We start from the raw sequence: 20,224 nt of genomic DNA on the forward strand, positions 1-20,224 counted from the left end.
AATAAACATTAGCAGGATTTATTTTATCTTTTATTCCATTTTTTTTTATAAAATAATTATTTCAGCATCAAAAGAAATAAAAATAGCTTTGAAATAATTTCGAATTAACTTTTGAAGAAGGCTAATTACCACTCATCCTGGTAATCCATTTTTTATGAATGCTTTTAATCACTATTTAAATAAAAACATTGAAAAACGGAGCTTTAAGAGTGTTTGGTTTTCCCCTGGGTAATCCTAACCGAAAAGAACTATGCCAACTACAGAGAAATAAAAGCAATAGCGCTTAGTGAAACTACAATGTTTACCAAAACAAGGATGACTCAGATATAATTGTCCAATATGATTGTTGGGGGAGGGACCAGTGACAACCAATTATCAATTGCTTGGTCTTAATCTCCTCCTCCTTTTTTTCTAATAATGTAAATAGGACAGCAAATTTGCTCAGTTTTTCGCTTGTTCACAAGGGGCAACAAAATTCTATTTCCTTTTTCCTGTTTTAATTTGCCATTGAATGCTGTGCTTTCTGCCTTTATCAAGATCACTTTAGCGTGTCCATAATCGATCCACTACATATCCCCAAAGGAATGATGCACTTTGGTGGACTTTTTGCAACCTAGATATTTTTGCAACTCTAAACAAAAACCATTTAGAGGCCCTTTTTTTTTATAAACTGATCAATTAAATTTCATATTTTTAAATTCATCAGCATGCTAATTATTTGTTTTAGAATATTTATAATATTTTTAATTTATTAAATTTTTGAAAATGTTCATGCTATTATTTATGTGTATATTTATATATTATGATTTATAACTGCGCAGAATCCGCGCTTGCATTGTTTAAGCAGAGACTCGGTTATTAATAAATGCTATCAAAGCAAATGTAATTTAATGAACTAGATAAGCACCTGAACCTTATTACATCCTAATATTTTACAATTCTTAAAATTTGTAGTTATTTCAAATTTACTTGTTTTGAAAATTCCATTCTTTGAATACACTGCCCAACACATATAAGATATACGTTATCAAATATACATTTTAGTCTAAGTAATTAAGAAAATCTAACACTTTTACAAAACTGTTCAAATAATTACAGTTCAAATGTTATCTAACTGAAAAGATTGAGGAAAAATGCAAAGAAAAATATAAATTACAGAGTAAAATCTTGGAGATTAAAAAAAATAAAAAATATCGTGCGTGGTGATAAACTGAAGTTGTTTTAACATAATGCAAGTGTTACCTATTAAAAAGTAGAAATTTCTCCGGAATTTAAATTATAAGGAATAATCATTATTTGGTCAACATGTTCATTTAATAGCAAGTGTGCGCATGCGTAAAATTAGAATGGTCGATACAAAAACGTGCTAAGACAATATCAAATTTTTGATTTCGCCAACAAAGACCGACCATTATTTATTGTCGGTTTTATGATACCATTGAACTTGAGCAATTTATCTTAATGTGATATCTTGATTGATTTTTAAGATCATATAAAGAGATGGACATATTGTGATAAATAAATGTCTATTAAGCTGACATTAATGTAAAATGTCTATTAAGAGACATTTTATATTTTTAAATTCATTTTAATCCATCCCGGGAAGACAATTTATTTACAAGCAGGTGCGAACAGAACACGTCCAATACAGCGCGGAAACAAAAGCATAAGTAAGGAAGGGAGGAAACAAATGATCACTAGTCTTATATAACATGGAATTTCCGGCCACGTGTCGATTGAATACTCGCGTTGACCTTGGACAAGGTCAACGGAGGGATCACTTTCACATGGAACTGATGGCGCATCATTTTTACACAGCTTCAATTGAATTAAAAATGGAATAAGATCAGGAAATAGAGAATGTTTTTGACTGAAACCGACATGGGCCGAATTTGGCAAAAATTTAGGAAATTAATTTGGATTAAATTAGATATTAAAATATCATTACAATTTCCCCTCCACCGCAAAACGTGGGAGTGCCCGGGGCCCTTTGACACACAACCATACCCTACAGTGGTGTCTGAGTAAGTTTAATTTAAAAGTATATTGAAAGTGACACCTCAGTTTCCCTTATCTTCACATTATACAAACATTAATACAGAAATCCCTTTCATCATTTTATATTAGAAGCATAAAAATACTTATATTTGTGAAAATTTTGTATTGTGTTTAATAAAAGTCGTCGTTCGTTATTGAGGCGGCCTGCTGATTATTTTCACATCATACACCCACTACAAGTGAACCCGGTGACTTTACGGAGTTAGTGGAATTGAAGTTCCGTAACAATATATATACAAAAATTGCTCGTTTAAAGTTGTAAGACAGCAAATTCGTGAAAAGGTCTAGAATAAGATTCTAAGACGAAAGAAAATAATGAATAACTGTGATGGTTAAATGATTTCAATGATTATTAAACAATCGCTGGAATTTCTTTATCAAACAGTTAACCAATGTTTTATAAAGCATGCGATAAATGTACGTATTTGTTTTTTCAGGGTCAAACATGGATGACTCGTAGCGTAGCCGAAGAAGTGATCGTTACCATTTCCATACTCCTGGAAAGGACAACACCCACCTCAGAAATATGTGATTTCTTCTGTTGGGTACAGAAATTTTTTCATGTTTCATGGATTTCATCTATTGTTTGTCTTTAGGCATACAGCAGAGTTAAACATCTGATGAAAGATTGGAAAAATCTAATTATAATTTTAATCAATAAATACTAATCACAGTATTAAAATTACTACTACCATTGATAATATACTATAACACAATACTAAAAATTATTTTTAAAAAATGGATTTCTGTGATGTTATATTTATTTTATTATTGTTAAAAAATAAATTACAAATGATTCGCAATACTTTTTTGTCTAAATTCTTTAATTAAAAAAAAAACTAAATAAATATAAAAAAACTAAATGATAAAATATGCATAAAAATTTTACTTTTTGTTAACAGAAATAAATCAGTACAAAAAGGAAACAAACGAAATTATTTTCATCTATGTCCGGACATTTAAATAATAATATGCATTTGAGATTTGTGTATGTCTATCTTTATTAATAATGAAGAATAGTGAATGTGTTACGTGCGTTCACACTTTATAAGACAGACTATCAGATACAGAGCTTCCAAATCTAGCAAAGGCATATTTTAGAAAGTGAAACTGATTGACAGCTAAAGTGATTATTAAAAACAATATTTTTATTTTTAAAATGATGAAAAAATAATTTTTGTACTATAATATTTTCGTAAATTATCGCTGAAAACAACAAGGGCTTTCTAAATTTTCCCTCATTAAAATTCTAACTAATATATAAAAAAAATCGTTTTGAAGTGTGTAGGTTTTCACCTTATAAAATACATTTGTAGAGAATTTGATAACTCTATTTTCTCTAGATATATTTTGGGCGATGAAACTCTTCGACAATTAAATTGAGATATTAAAAATATTATTTTTATTTTTAAAATGACGTGAAAACAATTCTTGTGCTTTTATGTATTCGAAAGCTATCCCTGAAAACTTCCAGATCTTTCTTAATTTTAACTAATTAAATTCTAATCGATGTATAAAACATCACTCTGAAGTGCATATGGTTTCACCTTCCAAAACGCATTTCTACAAAATTTGACTACTCTAGACCTTATTGTATATTTTTGTAGAGTTCCCAAGAGACACGTGTTTTTCTTCTCCAATAGACACCTCCTGTATAACTAAACAAAATCCTTCACATGCACAGCCGAATACAAATAAATTGATAAAAAAATTGTTTATTAAGTATTGAAATTAATAAAAATTTTTAATTCAGCTAAAAGGAACAACACTTTTCAATAATATTTATTAACTTGCCCTTTAAACATCAATAATTTACTTAATTGATTAATTGTACATTTGCAGTTTAATAAAAATTGCAGTTCAGAATTTATGAAGAATGAAAACCTGCAAAACAATTACCAACTTCGTTTGATTGACAAGTACCCTATTATCGTTGCAACCTTAAGCGATTTCCCAAGGTCATTTAATGAGAATCTGACTTAATCTCCAAGAGTAAATGTATATTTGATGTACATTCTGTTGTTGTTATTCTCGCTTTTAGACAGGTGTGTTTTGAAAACATCACACGTGATTGCTGAAAAATAATTTACGAGATTTTCTACCAAAATAATAAAAGGCTTTTTTAATTTAAAAAAATAATTCGAATATTTTATAATTGTAGGGAAAAGTGAAATCTACCTTAATGAAATTTATTCTATTCATTGTTTTTATGCTTCCTCATCTTTTAAAATGTTCAGATAAATAAGCATTTTTAGAATTTAAAAGATTGGAATTATCGTTGTGAAATTACCTGGAAATTACTTCCATATTTTTTCGAATGCTCTCAAATTCTTATATTTAATCTTAATTTAGTTCAAATTTTAACAATCTGAATGTTTTTATAGTACCTCATATTTCAAAATGCTGAGAAAATTAAGTATTTTTAGAAAAACAAAGAATTGAAATTATTGTTGTTAAATATTTAATTACCTGAAAATTACTTACATATTTCTTTGAATTCTCTCAAATACATATTTAATCACAATTTATTTCACATTTTTACCATTTGAATGTTTTTATACCTTCTCGTATTTCAAAGTGTTGAGATAATTAAATTTTTTTTTTCAGAATAATAGATTGGAATTGTCGTCGGAAAATATTTAATTACATGAAAATTACTTACATGTTCCTTTGAATTTCTCAAATTCTTATATTTTATCTTATTTTATTTCAAATTTTTGTCATCTGAATGTTTTTATACCTCCTCATATTTCTCAGCACAGAAAATTAAGCATTTTTTTTAAAAAAAAATTAAGATTGGAATTATTGTTATGAAATATTTAATTGCCTGAAAATTTCTTACATGTTTCTTTAAATGCCTTCAAATGCTTATATTTATTTCAAATTTTTACCATGTGAGAGACTACTTCAAGTGATTAATACATTCTAAAAAATCCTTGGACCGAGAAATAACTGATGCTTATTTTCCCTCTAATTTCTCCAATTCGAATTAATTGCTCAAAACTCATTAAAAATGATTTTTAAATGTTTGTTTTTGAATTTAAAATGAAAAAAAAGAGAGACTGAAGTAAAAGAAATGGTGAAACAAATTGGAAAAATTAACATTAAAAGTTAAAACTTCAATCTTTTTTTAAGGACATAAAAGTATTGTCGGCTTTGCTTAGCAGATCAAAAAATTCAGAATTTTAACCATGCCATTTTTTTGTGCAGGTCACAATACAAATGAGCCAATATTTTATTCAAAGTAAATTCTAATGATTATTGTTATTTTTAGCATTGCCGTGAAAACCCGAGATCAACAGTTGTTCTTGATATCTGTACGCCTATTGTCCAGAGGATACTCAAGCACAACATGGTAAGATGTGCTCACTGCTTCATATTTTTAATAAATTTCAGTTTTCAATACATAATTTAATAAAAATATAACCAGACACAAGTGACATTATTATCCTTTATTTAGCTGAAATTTATGTAATGAAATTCTTGCATTTATATGTAATTATATTTTAAACCGAAATTAATTGAAACTTTTAAGTTACATTTGCACATTGAAAAATGATAGTTTTTATACAATAAAATATGCGGTTATATTTTAAATAGAGCATTGTTATTTAAAAAAATATTTTTCGTGGGTTAAATACTATCGAGAAAAATGAAATCCAATTTTATTGAAAAATTTATGAACAGAGTTATTAATGCATACTTACATATATTTTAAATATACTATATATTGAGCCATTTTTTTATACTTGATTTATAGCTTTAAAATTTGTTAACAAGGCATAGTTAAAAGAAAATAACTACTGGAAAAAATTGTTAAGTTCAGAGACAAATTTCCAATTAGACAGCTGCATAATCTCCAGATAACTTGGTAGGGCCGCTGGAGGAGTGGGAGCCGCAAGCAGACTAGTTAAAATAATATTATTAGATTCTTGCCAAATAAATCATTCTCTAAAAATTCCATGAATCTTGGAATGTTAGAATAATATTAATATTTGTTAAGGCGTTTATGCTTAGATTCCTGTCTGTTTCTCTATGCTCAGTTTATTATTGTAATATTTACAAACATTTGCTTAAATATATGTATTTGAGCATTTGCTTAAATACATGTGTTGTATTTGAGCATTTGCTTAAATATATTGTATACAAATGCGGTTTGCCCTACATTTGTAAATAATAATAAATAATATTTTTATAAGGTCATAAATATAAGCATGTTAATAAAGCATGTCTAATAACTAATAAATAAATCATAGACTCATTGATAGGATCAAAAATATATTGAAATGTATAACTAAATAGGCCAGTTTATTAACAGATGAAGGATCCTCATAATGAACATTGTCTAGACCTGTAAAGTTTGTAAATTCATCATTGGTTAGACTACACAAAAATCACGAATGTCTAAAATTCAAATCATTTCTTTATATATAAATAGTTCAAGATTTGTAAATACACAAAGCAAGCATAAAATGTTGTCTTATAAAAATTTATGTTATTTTTAAAATTTTGTATGGTATAAAAAATTTATAATAACTATTAAACATGAATTTTTTTTGTAAATTGTAAATTTTATTTTATTAGTAATTAGTAATCGTAGTCGTAATTAGATCAATTAGCTAAGCGAATTTCAAAGTGTATTTTATTTGTAGTTCGAAAAATATCAAAGAATTTTTAAAGTTCTCACACCATAGGCTGCTCAACATTTGTTGTATAATACTAGACACAGCATCTGTTGCCCAAGCCTTCAATTTTCCCAACTTAGTGTGGTTAAATGTCTATTTTCTCTTGACCAGAAATGGACGATTTTATTTGCTAAAATCATAAAAACGACATTTTTTTTCCATCAATACTATTTTATTAAAAATTAAATTTTTATCCTCTCTTGCATACATAGATTGATTAAACTATTTGTCGAAAGATAAAAAAAATATTAACGTTTGTTAATCAAGGGAAGACTTTATAACCACTTTGTACACCACCTATAAACAAATAAAAATATATAAAGTAGCATGGCGAAACAAATAGAAATATATAAGGTAGCATGAAGGTTCGAACCTCTCTGCCGAAGACTCTCCGTGTACATGGTGGCTGGTGCACGTATAAATCTGTCGTACCTACAAAGTCCTCCAAGTCTAGGCAACACTTATGGAGAAACTGATCAGTGGTGATCGTTCTCTGATTCAGGTCTAAAATTGTGATCTGCGGATGAGTGAATGAAATGTTTGAATGAAGTCCGGCCCATGAGAAGGTACCGAGTTTCACTTCCATTGCTTCAGTAGTGGCATCAAGGGCTTGTCGATGATAAGTGCCATAAGCAACAACAACTTAAGGTAGAGCAATGCAGTCAAAACGTTAATTGTGTCTTCAGGTGATGAATTCAGAGCATATCGCATGAAAGGAAAATTGCATTTTCTACTAATAGTATGTATATATATGTTGTGGTCAGTGTTAATAAACGATTATTAGTATACAGCTGATAACACTGAGGGTAATTTAAAAATATCCCTGCCACTTTTATCTGCTACAATATTGGAAGCGTAAATCCTAACTTCTGTTTTGGTGCCAAGATTAGAATTTTTTTTAATGGTTAAAATGAGTTATTTATTGGTGTGTGAATAAACCTAAGCATGAAATAAATAATATTTATGCCGATTAATTATATTGCCTCTTTACGGTTCTAATTGAAAATTATTGTTAATATTTTCTTTCAATGTTTCTTTTTTTTGTATTTGGTATTACATTTATTTTACAATTAGTGGATTATAATTTATTTCAATTTGATTTTACTGATTAATTTTGATAATTTGAATGTTAGTGGAAATTACACATAGAAAAGATCTCATTGAGTGGATTCAAAACTTCCAATATTATTATATATTTGCATTTAAACTGTCTTGCAAATAATAATTTATTTATATCTTAAGCACTCCACCAGTGTGCATAATTTTTTTCCTTCTACTTTCGTAAGTTAATCTTTGACCATCAGAACTTATTTATTATTAACATTTTAATAGCCTAGCTTTAATAATAATCAATAAATCGCATTATTCGAAATATATAAATATATTTATTTGCTAAATGCTATCAAATAAAGTATTTTATAAATTTAATTCTATCAATATAAAGTTAAACGTGCATTTATGTATTCCTGCTTTACTTTTAAATCTTTGGCTGATTTTGATGAAATTTATTTTAACGATTATTCGGTTTCGTTTATTTGTTTGTTATTGGTCGACTAAAAATGCTGTTGGGGATTACAGCAATATTTCAAGATGAATTGCGGCTGAGTCTTTTGAATAATGTAACAAATCGGCATGAAATTAAAATATCTTGATTTAACCTGTCAAATTAAAAGAGTAGTGCTGTTAAATTTATATTAAACCTCTTAAGATTATAACTATATTCAAGACATAACAGAATATTTGTTTAGAACGCCTGGGGAAATCTTGATATAGCTTATGAAAATTATCAATACTTAAATGTTTCAAGGGCCCCGTTCAGTGAAACTACAACGGATGCCCGAGACACCTACTATCCTCTTCCTTTTATTATGTGTGATTAATTAAACATCTGAATTATCCTAATGTTTAATTATCATCTCAGTAATGGTAAATGAACTCTTAACTCTTCTAGGTTAGATTGTGGTGAGATAATGAAATATATTTAACGATTGAATAAATGAATTAAAATTTTTTCATCCCGCGTTCTCGTAGAAAAGACGTTTCAAAAGGTGCCTAGAAATATAAGAAATGGAATGCAGAACATTACATAATCAAATAAAAGAAAATAATAAAAGAAAGAAAATACTCTTAAATTGTGAACTATTTTTTTTAGAGTTTGAAGAATATGCCATCAATATAAGAGTACTGATGAACGGTTTATTATATAAATATCGTAGCTTTATACAGGGTGTTACAAAAATTTGAAATAAGCATTTATTTCCTTAAATATTGGATCTAAACGTATAGATACAAAGTTTCATTGCATAAATAGAAATCTGTATGAACACATTTTAAACTTTGCCGGGCTGATAAAAACAAAAATTGCAAATCTATGAACATTCAAAGTTTCAAGTTTCCATCTACAAAATTTGCAGGGCTATTAAAAAAAAGATTTATTGACGTAAACCACTTTTTCTTTTTTTTTTACCTCTGGTATTTGAACGAGTCTTTTGTTGCACATTTCGAGGATAATACAAATTTCACCTGGAGTCAGAAACAGTAACAAATGTTTAACTCTTATTAGATTTCAAAAATTGATCACATAATGCATCAATTTTAAGTGTTTACGAAATTTGTCCAAAATGAACAGTTTTGATGCACAAAATTGTATACTTCTTACAATATTTTCAGACATATGCGGTTGCATAGCCATTATATACATTACACATAATTAGATTTTCATTTCTAGCTATAGAAATACGTCATTTTTTGGGGGGGGACTTAAAATTATTCACATAACTGAGGGTTTTTTTCTTGTTTGGGATTGCACTAGTTTTCTAAGAACCTTAACACTTTCAACGCTACCGACGAGATATCTCGTCTTTCAGATACTTCCAATTACAGGTTTCTGTGTGCTAAAATTTGTCTCTTATGCCAGTTTATATAGATTGAACTTTCCAATACATATCTATCAACCTATCTAAATCAATCTATCTATGCCAGTTTAGATAGGTGTGTGCTAAAATTTGTCTCTTATGCCAATTTATGTAGATTGAACTTTCTAATGCATATCTATCAACCTATCTAAATCAATCTATCTATGCCAGTTTAGATAGGTGTGTGCTAAAATTTGTCTCCTATGCCAATTTATGTAGATTGAACTTTCTAATACATATCTATCAACCTATCTAAATCAATCTATCTATGCCAGTTTAGATAGGTGTGTGCTAAAATTTGTCTCTTATGCCAATTTATGTAGATTGAACTTTCTAATACATATCTATCAACCTATCTAAATCAATCTATCTATGCCAGTTTAGATAGGTGTGTGCTAAAATTTGTCTCTTATGCCAATTTATGTAGATTGAACTTTCTAATACATATCTATCAACCTATCTAAATCAATCTATCTATGGCAGTTTAGATAGGTTGATAGATATGCATTAGAAAGTTCAATCTATATAAACTGGCGTAAGAGACAAATTTTAGCCCACAGAAACCTGTAATTGGAAGTATCTGAAAGACGAGATATCTCGTCGGTAGCGCTGAAAGTGTTAAATGCTCAATATTTCTCAAGTTTTTCTTTCTCCTTTATTAAAACGAAACTAGAGCTGTCTATCAGTCAAAGTCAAATGAAGTGAAAATGCATGAATAGCAAATTTCTTCCAAATTATGTTGATTGAGTCATATACTACTAAACAAATATTTACTTATGAAAGTTTTTCTATGTTAAATAAAGTTGCATTTCTAAAATAAATGTTAACCATCTAAATTTTTGTCAAGTCCCTCTAAATTTAGAAACAAAAATATATTCGCAAAGTTCGTGGATAAAAGATTGATTTTTTTATGTGCTCAAAGCTGAAGGCATGAGAAGTATTTTAATAATTGACAATTTTACTCAAATTACATTTTTAAAACTTTTTATTACTCTCAGATTAAAAGCTTATTCATTCAATTGTTTACCTTATTTAATGAAATATGAAATACACCTCTAGATATATTTAGATAAATAAATGCTTCTTCCATTTTTGGAGGGGGGGCACTCTGCATATGTAACATTGTTATACTCCCTGTCTTTTAGAATCTTTAATAAGAACGCAACAACGCCGTCTACTTTATTGATACCTTTGAATCAAAATTTAATGTTTAATAAAAATTTACTACTTTTGATGATAAAAAATGAATGTATTTTAGTTACTATGGCATAAAATGTATTTCTAATCTATTTCTTTATATCACTGCAGTGAAAAGATTGTACATTAACGTTAATGTGTTACTTGGTTTAACTTGCAACAGTTATTTAACAGATATTTGAAATTAAAATTTTGAGCACTATAATATGCTTTTTTTTATTTTGTTGAGAAATATTTATGTTTTTTTTTTATTTAAATGTTAAACAATATTTTTGATCTGTTCCAAATTATATGTTTTCGTATTTCAAGTTATTTCAATTAAGTTTCCATATTCAATTCTGTTAGTAAATACTTTCTGTTCCTAGGATTTTGGGAAGTATCCTCAAACCAGGGTATTTGTTCAAGAGTACTTTTTAGCTCTGAACTGTCAGAATCGAGGAGAAACTATCATCAAAGATTTCGTGGACAAGTAAGTATGAAAATTTTTCATTACTTTCTTGGAACCTTTGTCATTAATTCTGAAATAAGACAAATTTAAACAAAGGGAATTCAATTCAATTTAATGTGATGATAACTTGATATTTTTTTCGCAAATAATATATATCGTCAATATTTCTCTATCCTCAGAAATAATTTAGTTTTCAATTTTTGATTCCGTTTTGAACTAATATCATATCTATCATTTTTTTGAAACCATTTAATTTCTCGTATACATTACAATATAGAGATAGAATTGTAGTCATCAAAAAATTAGGACAAGTATTTGACAAATCTCGAAAGGACCATCAAAATATCTATTTTACAAGGGGAGGGCAAGGGGGTGAAATCTGATATCGGGATGAGAATTAGTATAATAATAGTATACATTTAGAATATTCATTCATGAAAATATTAAAACGCAATGACCAGTGAATTTCGAGAAAATGGTCCTCAAACTTTTGGTAAAGCTTATATACTGATAACTTGATTCTCATCCGGATGATACTAATGGTGTTGTCTAGGTAACCATCTCGTATGCGGAAAGTCAAGGTTCGAACATGGCTGGTATTTTTTTCCCTTTTTTAATAATTCTTATTCGATTAAAAAATTTACAAATACTTTTAATTAATATGTTTTTAATTTTATGGAAAAATAAATATATATTATCGAAATACGTAGTAGTAAAATTAAACTTAATATATATATATATATATATATATATATATATATATATATATATATATATATATATATATATATATATATATATATATATATATATATATATATATATATATATATATATATATATATATATATATATATATATATATATATATATAGATGGATTTCTTTAAAAAAATGAGATTATTTAAATTTAATTAACAATTTACAGATAGTTTAGATTAATATGCTACTTATTTTTATGCAAGGATAAATGTTTTATTATTTTAATACTTAAATTTTAATTTAATATTTAAAAAATAGTAATGAATGTAAAATAAATGGTGATAATTATTAATTATAAATAATCACATTGTAAAAAATTATTCAATATTTCTAAAAAAATCATCCTATATACATTTATTTTCGGTTATATACAAGAACCAGAATGGTAACTATAGTAAAAAGAATGGAAACAAAATATTTTTCGACATCTTGTACAACTGATAAATGATGATTGTCCACAAGAGCAATGTTTCTTTAAGAGATCTATGGGGGGAAAAGACTTCATTTACATTTAAAAAATCTCTCTTTCATCAGAAATTTGGGCAGCGTACTTGCTTTATTAAAAATTGGTGATGACAATTGATGGTGTATAACTAATTGAATTTTTATTCTAACTTTGTGAGAATTTATTTCTTGATCATGTTCCATTAAATAAGAATTTTGTATACTTTTAATACGCTTTGAACCATCTGCCTACGCATTCAATAAATTAACAACTGCTCTCTACTATTTCCTTTGATTACTGCCGTTGGGGACTTTTGTTTACAAATTTAACAAATATCAGCTGCTCCCTTTAATTTTTGACATAAATACAGCTTCGTTGAGTTAGAATTGATATTTTATTATTATTAAAATCCAAGAATTTGAAACTTAATTGTTTGAAAATGATACAAGCAAGTTAAATTATCTGTAGCCATTAATGTTACATTTTTAATTATTTTTCCTTTAAAAATTAAATTAGAATTTAAATATTAAAATAATAAACATTTATCCTTGTATAAAAATAAGTAGCATATTAATCAAAACTATCCGTAAATCGTTAATTAAATTTAAATATTTTTTTTTAAAAAATGCATCTGTATTCATAATTTTTTCTTTTAAAATTTTAATTTTATTATTATGTATTTCGATAATAAATATTTATTTTTGGATAAAATTAAAAACATATTAATTAAAAGTATTTGTAAATTTTTAATTGAATAAAAGTTATTAAAAAAGAAAAAAAATCCCAGCCAGGTTTGAACCCTGACCTTCCGCATACGAGACGGTTACCTAGACAACAACGCCATTAGGATCATCCGGATGAGAATCAAGTTATCACCATATAAGCTTTACCAAAGGTTTGAGGACCCTTTTCTCGAAATTGACTGGCCATTGCGTTTTTATATTTTCATGAATGAACATTCTGAATGTATACTATCATTATACTAAATCTCATTCCGAACTCAGATTTCAACCCCGCGCCCTCTCCTTGTTAGACCTCTATGAGTTCGAAAAGCATATTTTTGGAAAATGTCCGCCTGTCTGTCTGTTTGTCTGATAACCCCAAAACGCTTTGAACTAGACTGACGAAATTTGGTATATGGTCTTTACAACAAATTTGCAAATTTTTATCAAATATTGAATGAAATTCGTTCAGAGGGAGTGTCTGTCCGGCTGTCGGAATATAAATTAAGACAATAACACCAAAATGAAGAGATCTAGCTAAATAAAGTTTGGTGCACAGATTTAAAATCTATAGCGTAGACATCTATCAAATTTTCAGCTAAATCCAACAATAGTTTGACTTCTGTTGGTCTGTATTTTCCAAAACATGTAATCGCAATAATACAAAAGAATATTGACATAAATATATCAAATTTGATATTTGATTTTGACTATATTTTTGAAGGGAATCCATAAATATTAATACTCAAATTGTTTAAGATTTAATCGTTTCATGTTTCTAAAAATATTTACATCTTTTTAATAAGCACATTCTATTGTTTAATTGAACGTTTTTCATTAATTTAAGAAAGGAATTCGATACAGAACAAATTTTAAAATTCAAATTTCACTATTCTATGGTCATATTGATAATTATAGTATTTTCCATTTGCAATACATTATTCTAAATTCAGTAAATATTTCAATCACTTTTTTTATCCTTTTATTCCTTTCCTTTCACTCAGTAGCAGATTTTCCTCTTCTGATATTGAATCTTATCTATATCACCCCAATTTCTGATTTCTAATTAACGGGGTCTATCTCAAAATAAGTCCATGTCAATTCGGAGGATTAATCTAACTGAACAAAACAGTTAACTTTCTTTTTCTCTTTTCCAAAAAACGAAAACGATAAAAAAATCTTTTATTTTCTTTCTAAATCTAATACAATTGATTTCCTTTAGTTGAAACGCACTTAATTAATACATTGTGGTTCATTTAAATAGCTTTCCTATTGAACAAAACTTCTCATAAAATTAAACAATAAACATTTTTCATTAATTGTTTTAATTTATTGATGGCCATTAAATTTGCAATAAATTGATTGAGAAATAGCTGTTACTTTTGAGACTTACTTTGTGAAGATATATAAATAGAATAATTATTTTATTATTTTGGCACACTTTTTAAGAAAGTTTAACATTATTTTATGGGCGGGTACCAGCTCCCATAATGCAAAAATTACTACAAATTGATATCTATTATTTTTCTTTCAAATAATTTTCTCAAGACAAATCGCAGCAATATGTAGAAAGGCCACGTCTGACTGTTTATATACTGAAATACACAAAGAGAGAAACCAACAGCACTGAAAGCTCAAAGATCAGACTACTTTGCTATCACATATGACCCCCACGGTACTACTGAAATAACCAGATATCGGTCACATGTGACCCCCAAGATGATCACTGTGTTATTTAATTAAATAATGGGCAAAACTATAAAGTGTTACTAAATAAGTTACAAGAAAATAAAGTTGATATACAGACTTTATCCATGGAATAACAAATTGTTAATATTACACTTTTTCGACTTCAGTATTCTTTCTATAATGTTGTCATCTGGATGTCCCTGTTCTTTTTCTTTTCTGCAATCGACCTTTTCACAAAGTTGACATTTTTTTTATATAACTTGCATTCAATTAATTTTCAGTTATTTTTATTAATAAATTTGAAAACACATCTGTTTATTTTTGCACTTGTACAGCTTTTTTTTTTAATAAAACGTTTATCTTCGAATTGATTGAAATAAAATTGTTAAATCCAGTCATTTGCTTATTTTTCTATCTTTTTTTATTTCATTCGCATATCTCTAATTGTGAATTCAGAGTTTTCTAAAAAAAAGTGCATGACATTTAAAAGCCTATTAATTTCGAATTCCTTTTTATTTGAAGAAATCGAGCATTCAGAAAGTAAATCTGCTTGATTCTTCAAAATATTATTTTATAAAAGGCACTATACAAGATAAAAAAAATTGTATAAGATATTATTTGGTATAAAGATATTATTTGCCGACGACATATGTCAAAAATATACTCTTAGAGCTGTCTAATTGGCATAAAAAATAGAAGAAAAAAAATATTATTTGCATTTTTTCATCCTTTTATAGAGAATCTTTATATTTTTAAATTTTTGAAGAAAGGATGAAAGAAAAAATTATATACTTGTTTCCTTAAAGATTGTAAATTGCTATAATTAAAAATTATCTGCCTATTATGTAAAAAAAAAAAAAAAAAAAAAAATATGTAAACATTGCATTTAATTCGCTTTGTGATTGGTAGATAGCGACTCACCTGACCCATGACGTTTGAGATTGGTTTTACCATTATTGTTTCAAATATTAAATGAAAATTATTATTACAACGAAATGGGTATTTATAATGCACTTGACAGTGAAATAGTGACAAAAAAAGAAAAAGTAAAGCTTTAATTAACAGCAAATGAGTTAAAAAAATAGTATTTGTTAATTCTACTTTTAGACACACCGTTTGTTGCACACTAATGAATACAACATCACTTAATAAGTCCCGAGCCTGACATATAATGAGGTCTTTCTAACCCAGTAGTCCTAACCTTCAAACGATTTGATTGAATATCTAAATAATACACGTGTTAACCTTTTTTTTAAATAGTAATAAGTGACCATCGAAAAAAAAATGCGAAGAAAGATCGAGTGGGAATCTGGCTGTTTTAAAAGAAAATCTGATCGTGAAGCTGCTAAATTGGAGGGAAAATCAATCAACTGACTCTCCGACCCCCCCCCACGAAGGCACACGGATTTAAACCATAAGGCTGAATGACCGGACCGCCGCAACATCAACACTGGCGGGAACTGTGTTTGAGTCCTAAGAGCCATCACCGGCCACGGTACAACCCTCCCCGAAGGAAGTACGTCCCATCATGGATGGGAGGAGCCAGATCCCCCACCTATTTGTGTACCCTCCAGGGTGCCGAGATCCAACTACCATGCCGGAAGCATCTCATCCTCATTTTGAGGTACCTCCCTCCCCCCCGGGGGGTTAGGTTGGAGGGAAAGGCGAAAAAAATTGATTCAATATTTAGGTATTAGAGAGATATAAGCAAAAAATGTTCTCATTATGGAAGAACTTTTAACTTTAAATCGCAAGTAAGCCAAATGGCAAATGTATATTATCATTTGTGGAAAGATTAAGATTCCAGCATTGAAAGAATGGCAGTGGGGTTCATAAACATGCTAACTGAACTGACGAACATTGCATATAAGATTATGGGGATGGACGAGAGAAAGCTAGCAGGGCGCGAAGCCTCCAAGTATATATATAATATATATTTATATAAAAAAAGACTGGTGTGAATTAATAATAATAATTTTTTTTCTTCGCAGCCTTCATGGATTGGGATGCAAGTGCCCTCATCCTAGAGTCTTACAAAACTTAGTTAACATATGCGTATTCGCCATTTACTCCATTTTTGAAAACAGAAAAACGTAAGTAGCCTGTCTCTTATCTATAAACATTAAATACTCATTGCTTGTCATTATCGCTTTAGAGTTTGTAATAATTCTGCATCTTGGATAGTTGATCATGACTGGTGATCTAAGGTTACTGGTAAAATTAGACTAAAATCAACAAACGTTAGACACTGGAGAAGGGGGGACATCAATGAACTATTTCAAAGTAATTTAATTAAAAAAAATTATTGAAGGTCAAAACAGATTTTGCTTTTTTTATTTATCTATGGATACTTATTTTTATATTAATTTTTTTGCCTGAATAAAAAAAAATGTTTTTATTTTTGTAATGTAGTCTACAATTTTTATTTTCTCGCATACAAAGATTATTGCATACAAGAAAATAAAATTTTTCACGTATACAAATGTATATATAATTGTATAACATTTGTATATATATTGTATATACAAATATATATTGTATATTGTATATACAAATATATATTGTATATTGTATATATAATATAAAAATATATATACAATTTTTATTTTCTCATATACAAGAGTCAAATTGTCAAAAAAATTCGAATACGTTTTATGAATTTCCGAGTTTCATATCTTCTTGAACCCGAAAAACAAATTTTATGAATTATACCCGTCTGTTTGTGAACACGGTAATTCAAACACACTTTAAGCTAGACAGATGAAATTTGGTATATGAATTTTTGCTATTGGACTATATGTATATAATTTTGTTTAAAAAAACAATTTTTATTTGTTTAGCTTTATTTTTTATTCGTGTAAATGGCAAGATATTAAAAGACGAATAAGTTTAAACGTTGTTATTAGATTGTGTAACCCCCCGTCCCCCCAATTTCGGAACTGGTAAACAAACTTTTTCCCACCCCCATGTGTAAAACCTTTCTTGTAACACAAAAGTTATGGAAGAGTAGAAAGCTGAAGTAAGGAATCGAAGTGAATGACTATTGTAGAAATTTGGAGGCGAATGGAGAGTGTAGTACTATGGTTTAATAAAGATGAATGACCTGATGAAGCACACACACTGACTATTCAGTTAATCCATTTTATATAGGAGTTGTGTGGTAATTTTACAGGAATAATTGGGCGATATTAGCATTTTGCTTCTATGAGCGTTTCGGATGCTTCAGCATGAAAAAATTCAAGGCATCCATTTATTAATGGTAGCATTTTTGTATCAGGGCCAGTCACTTGTGGCGGATGAGATTGCAGATACGTTAAACTACTTTTAACACAAATGTTTTTATTTTATATCGACGTGAGGAAATTGGCGCGGAAAGTTATTGCCTTTTATATATGCATAGATACATATTACAGCTACAGCTAAGATATGAGAATGAAAAAGATAGTTGGAATGCTGTTGGATAAAGGTGGATAATCATTATGATTCGTGTCCGTAGATCCACATCACTCATTCATTGAATTTTTATATTGTTACAAATCTGTTATGTTGCTTCCCAGGGTGCCTAATCAGTGATCCCAGAGTTTGGCGACAAACTTGGCGACTTAATAGATAATAATGGAATCTTCCAGAATTTTGGCGATAGAGCCAATAGGAACCGAGATATGCCTGATTGTTCCAGAACCTTCTCTGCCCGGCTCCAGTAACTATAAAGGCGACAGTCATGGAAAGAATAGTCGAGGGGTTTAGAGTCGCATAGCGATTCAACGGCGAATTAGTTGGATCAGTCCAGAGAAGTGTAATAGTGTTGAGTGGATCTCAAGCGATTGCTGAATCGAGCTGTGTGCCGAATCCTGTAATTTGTTATAGAAGCAGCATCGAGTGACAGTGGAGAATTGCAGGCGTCTGGAGAAATAGTAGAATATGGCTACGGAGATTCCCTCCACTTGTTGAATTCTGTCTGGCCGCTTTGTGTGCTGTGGCTGTGAATTCGTTTTTTCTTGTTTAATAAAAGTCTTCATCCGTTACTAAAAGACTGTTTCATCATCGAATAACAAATCGAAAGAACCCCGAATTCATAACAACATTTTAGATTACCCCAAACAAATGTAATGAAGTTTTGTTTATGTCTGTTGCTAAGATAAATTAGAAATATAACGAGTTAGATGGCGGAATTAATGTGCAATCCATACATGAAAATCGTTGATATACAAAACATGTTATGCCCAAATTGCCCCAAGGAAAAAAAATTCTTTTTATAAACTTTGTCTTAATTTTCTAATTTTCAGAAGAAAGCAGAAAAGTGGAAATACAAAAATTTTAGCATGCTTATTGCCATTCATGATGAATGATATAATTTGATTATTGCAGTCATTCACTTTCAAGTTGTCACTCACATCCGAGTAGTTATTAAATACATCTAAAGTTGTGGGTTCAATTTTTTCGTACTTCCTATCTTATGTTATTTTTTTCTGAATATATGCTCCAAAATATATTTTAATTGTTAAAGAAATTATTTCTTCTTCTTTTTTTAGTTTATTCGCTTTTTGCATTTCGTTGTTTAAAGTTATAATTCAACATAAAAATGGAAGTCCACACATACAAATATAATAAATTATGTGATTTCGATTCATTATATGTGATTATTGATTGAATGAAATCGAATCTCTACTTGTAGTAGGTAAATACATCGAAAAATCCCTTATTGGTATTTGGAGAAAGTATCAAATCATTTTTTTCCAATAATTTTTGAACAGTTTTCTTTTAAAAAATTATTCGAACTTAGTTTTTATGTTCATTTAAAAGTTATTTTCATTTTTATATTTGCATAGCTTGGCTTTAATGCTATTTCTGAAACACTAAATTTTAATAAAATCCCTCCCCCCCCCTCAAAAAATCACCATGTTTTTAAATCTAACAAATAATTTTGATTAAAATTTGGTATAATGATTTATAAAAAAAATTCAGTTCTTTAACGACAGAATAAAAAAATTTTTAATTAGAAAGATCTTAAAATTGTTTTAATGTTATAAAATACAAAAAACAAAACAAAAAACCCTGAAAAATTTTATGATTATGATAAATTACGGAATAATTAAATACGGAATTATTATGATTTGAATGATATATTTCTGCATTAAAGGCCTCTTTTCAATGTATTTTTTGCATAAGTTCAAAAATATAAGTACTTTTCAACATTTGTTTTAAAAAAATTTATCCTATTTACTCTAACGATAGTTTAAATGATGTATTTCTGTATCATAAGTGTCTATTTAATGTATTTGATGCAAAAACTCAAAAATATAA

The 20,224-nt window shown here is 28.3% G+C and overlaps 1 protein-coding gene across 1 annotated transcript in view; it reads left to right on the plus strand.

The window, feature by feature from the left end:
- The window catches only part of LOC129988474 (C-Maf-inducing protein-like), a 113,890-nt gene that overhangs the window by 66,385 nt on the left and 27,281 nt on the right, over positions 1 to 20,224 (plus strand). Inside the window, exons 6-9 of the mRNA XM_056096708.1 lie at positions 2,496 to 2,603; positions 5,333 to 5,413; positions 11,221 to 11,324; positions 16,912 to 17,013. Of these exons, the coding sequence (XP_055952683.1) occupies positions 2,496 to 2,603; positions 5,333 to 5,413; positions 11,221 to 11,324; positions 16,912 to 17,013 (395 nt within the window). The remainder of the gene's footprint in view (positions 1 to 2,495; positions 2,604 to 5,332; positions 5,414 to 11,220; positions 11,325 to 16,911; positions 17,014 to 20,224) is intronic.

The sequence above is a fragment of the Argiope bruennichi genome, chromosome 10 (assembly GCF_947563725.1).
Source record: "Argiope bruennichi chromosome 10, qqArgBrue1.1, whole genome shotgun sequence".
NCBI classification, from domain to species: domain Eukaryota; kingdom Metazoa; phylum Arthropoda; class Arachnida; order Araneae; family Araneidae; genus Argiope; species Argiope bruennichi.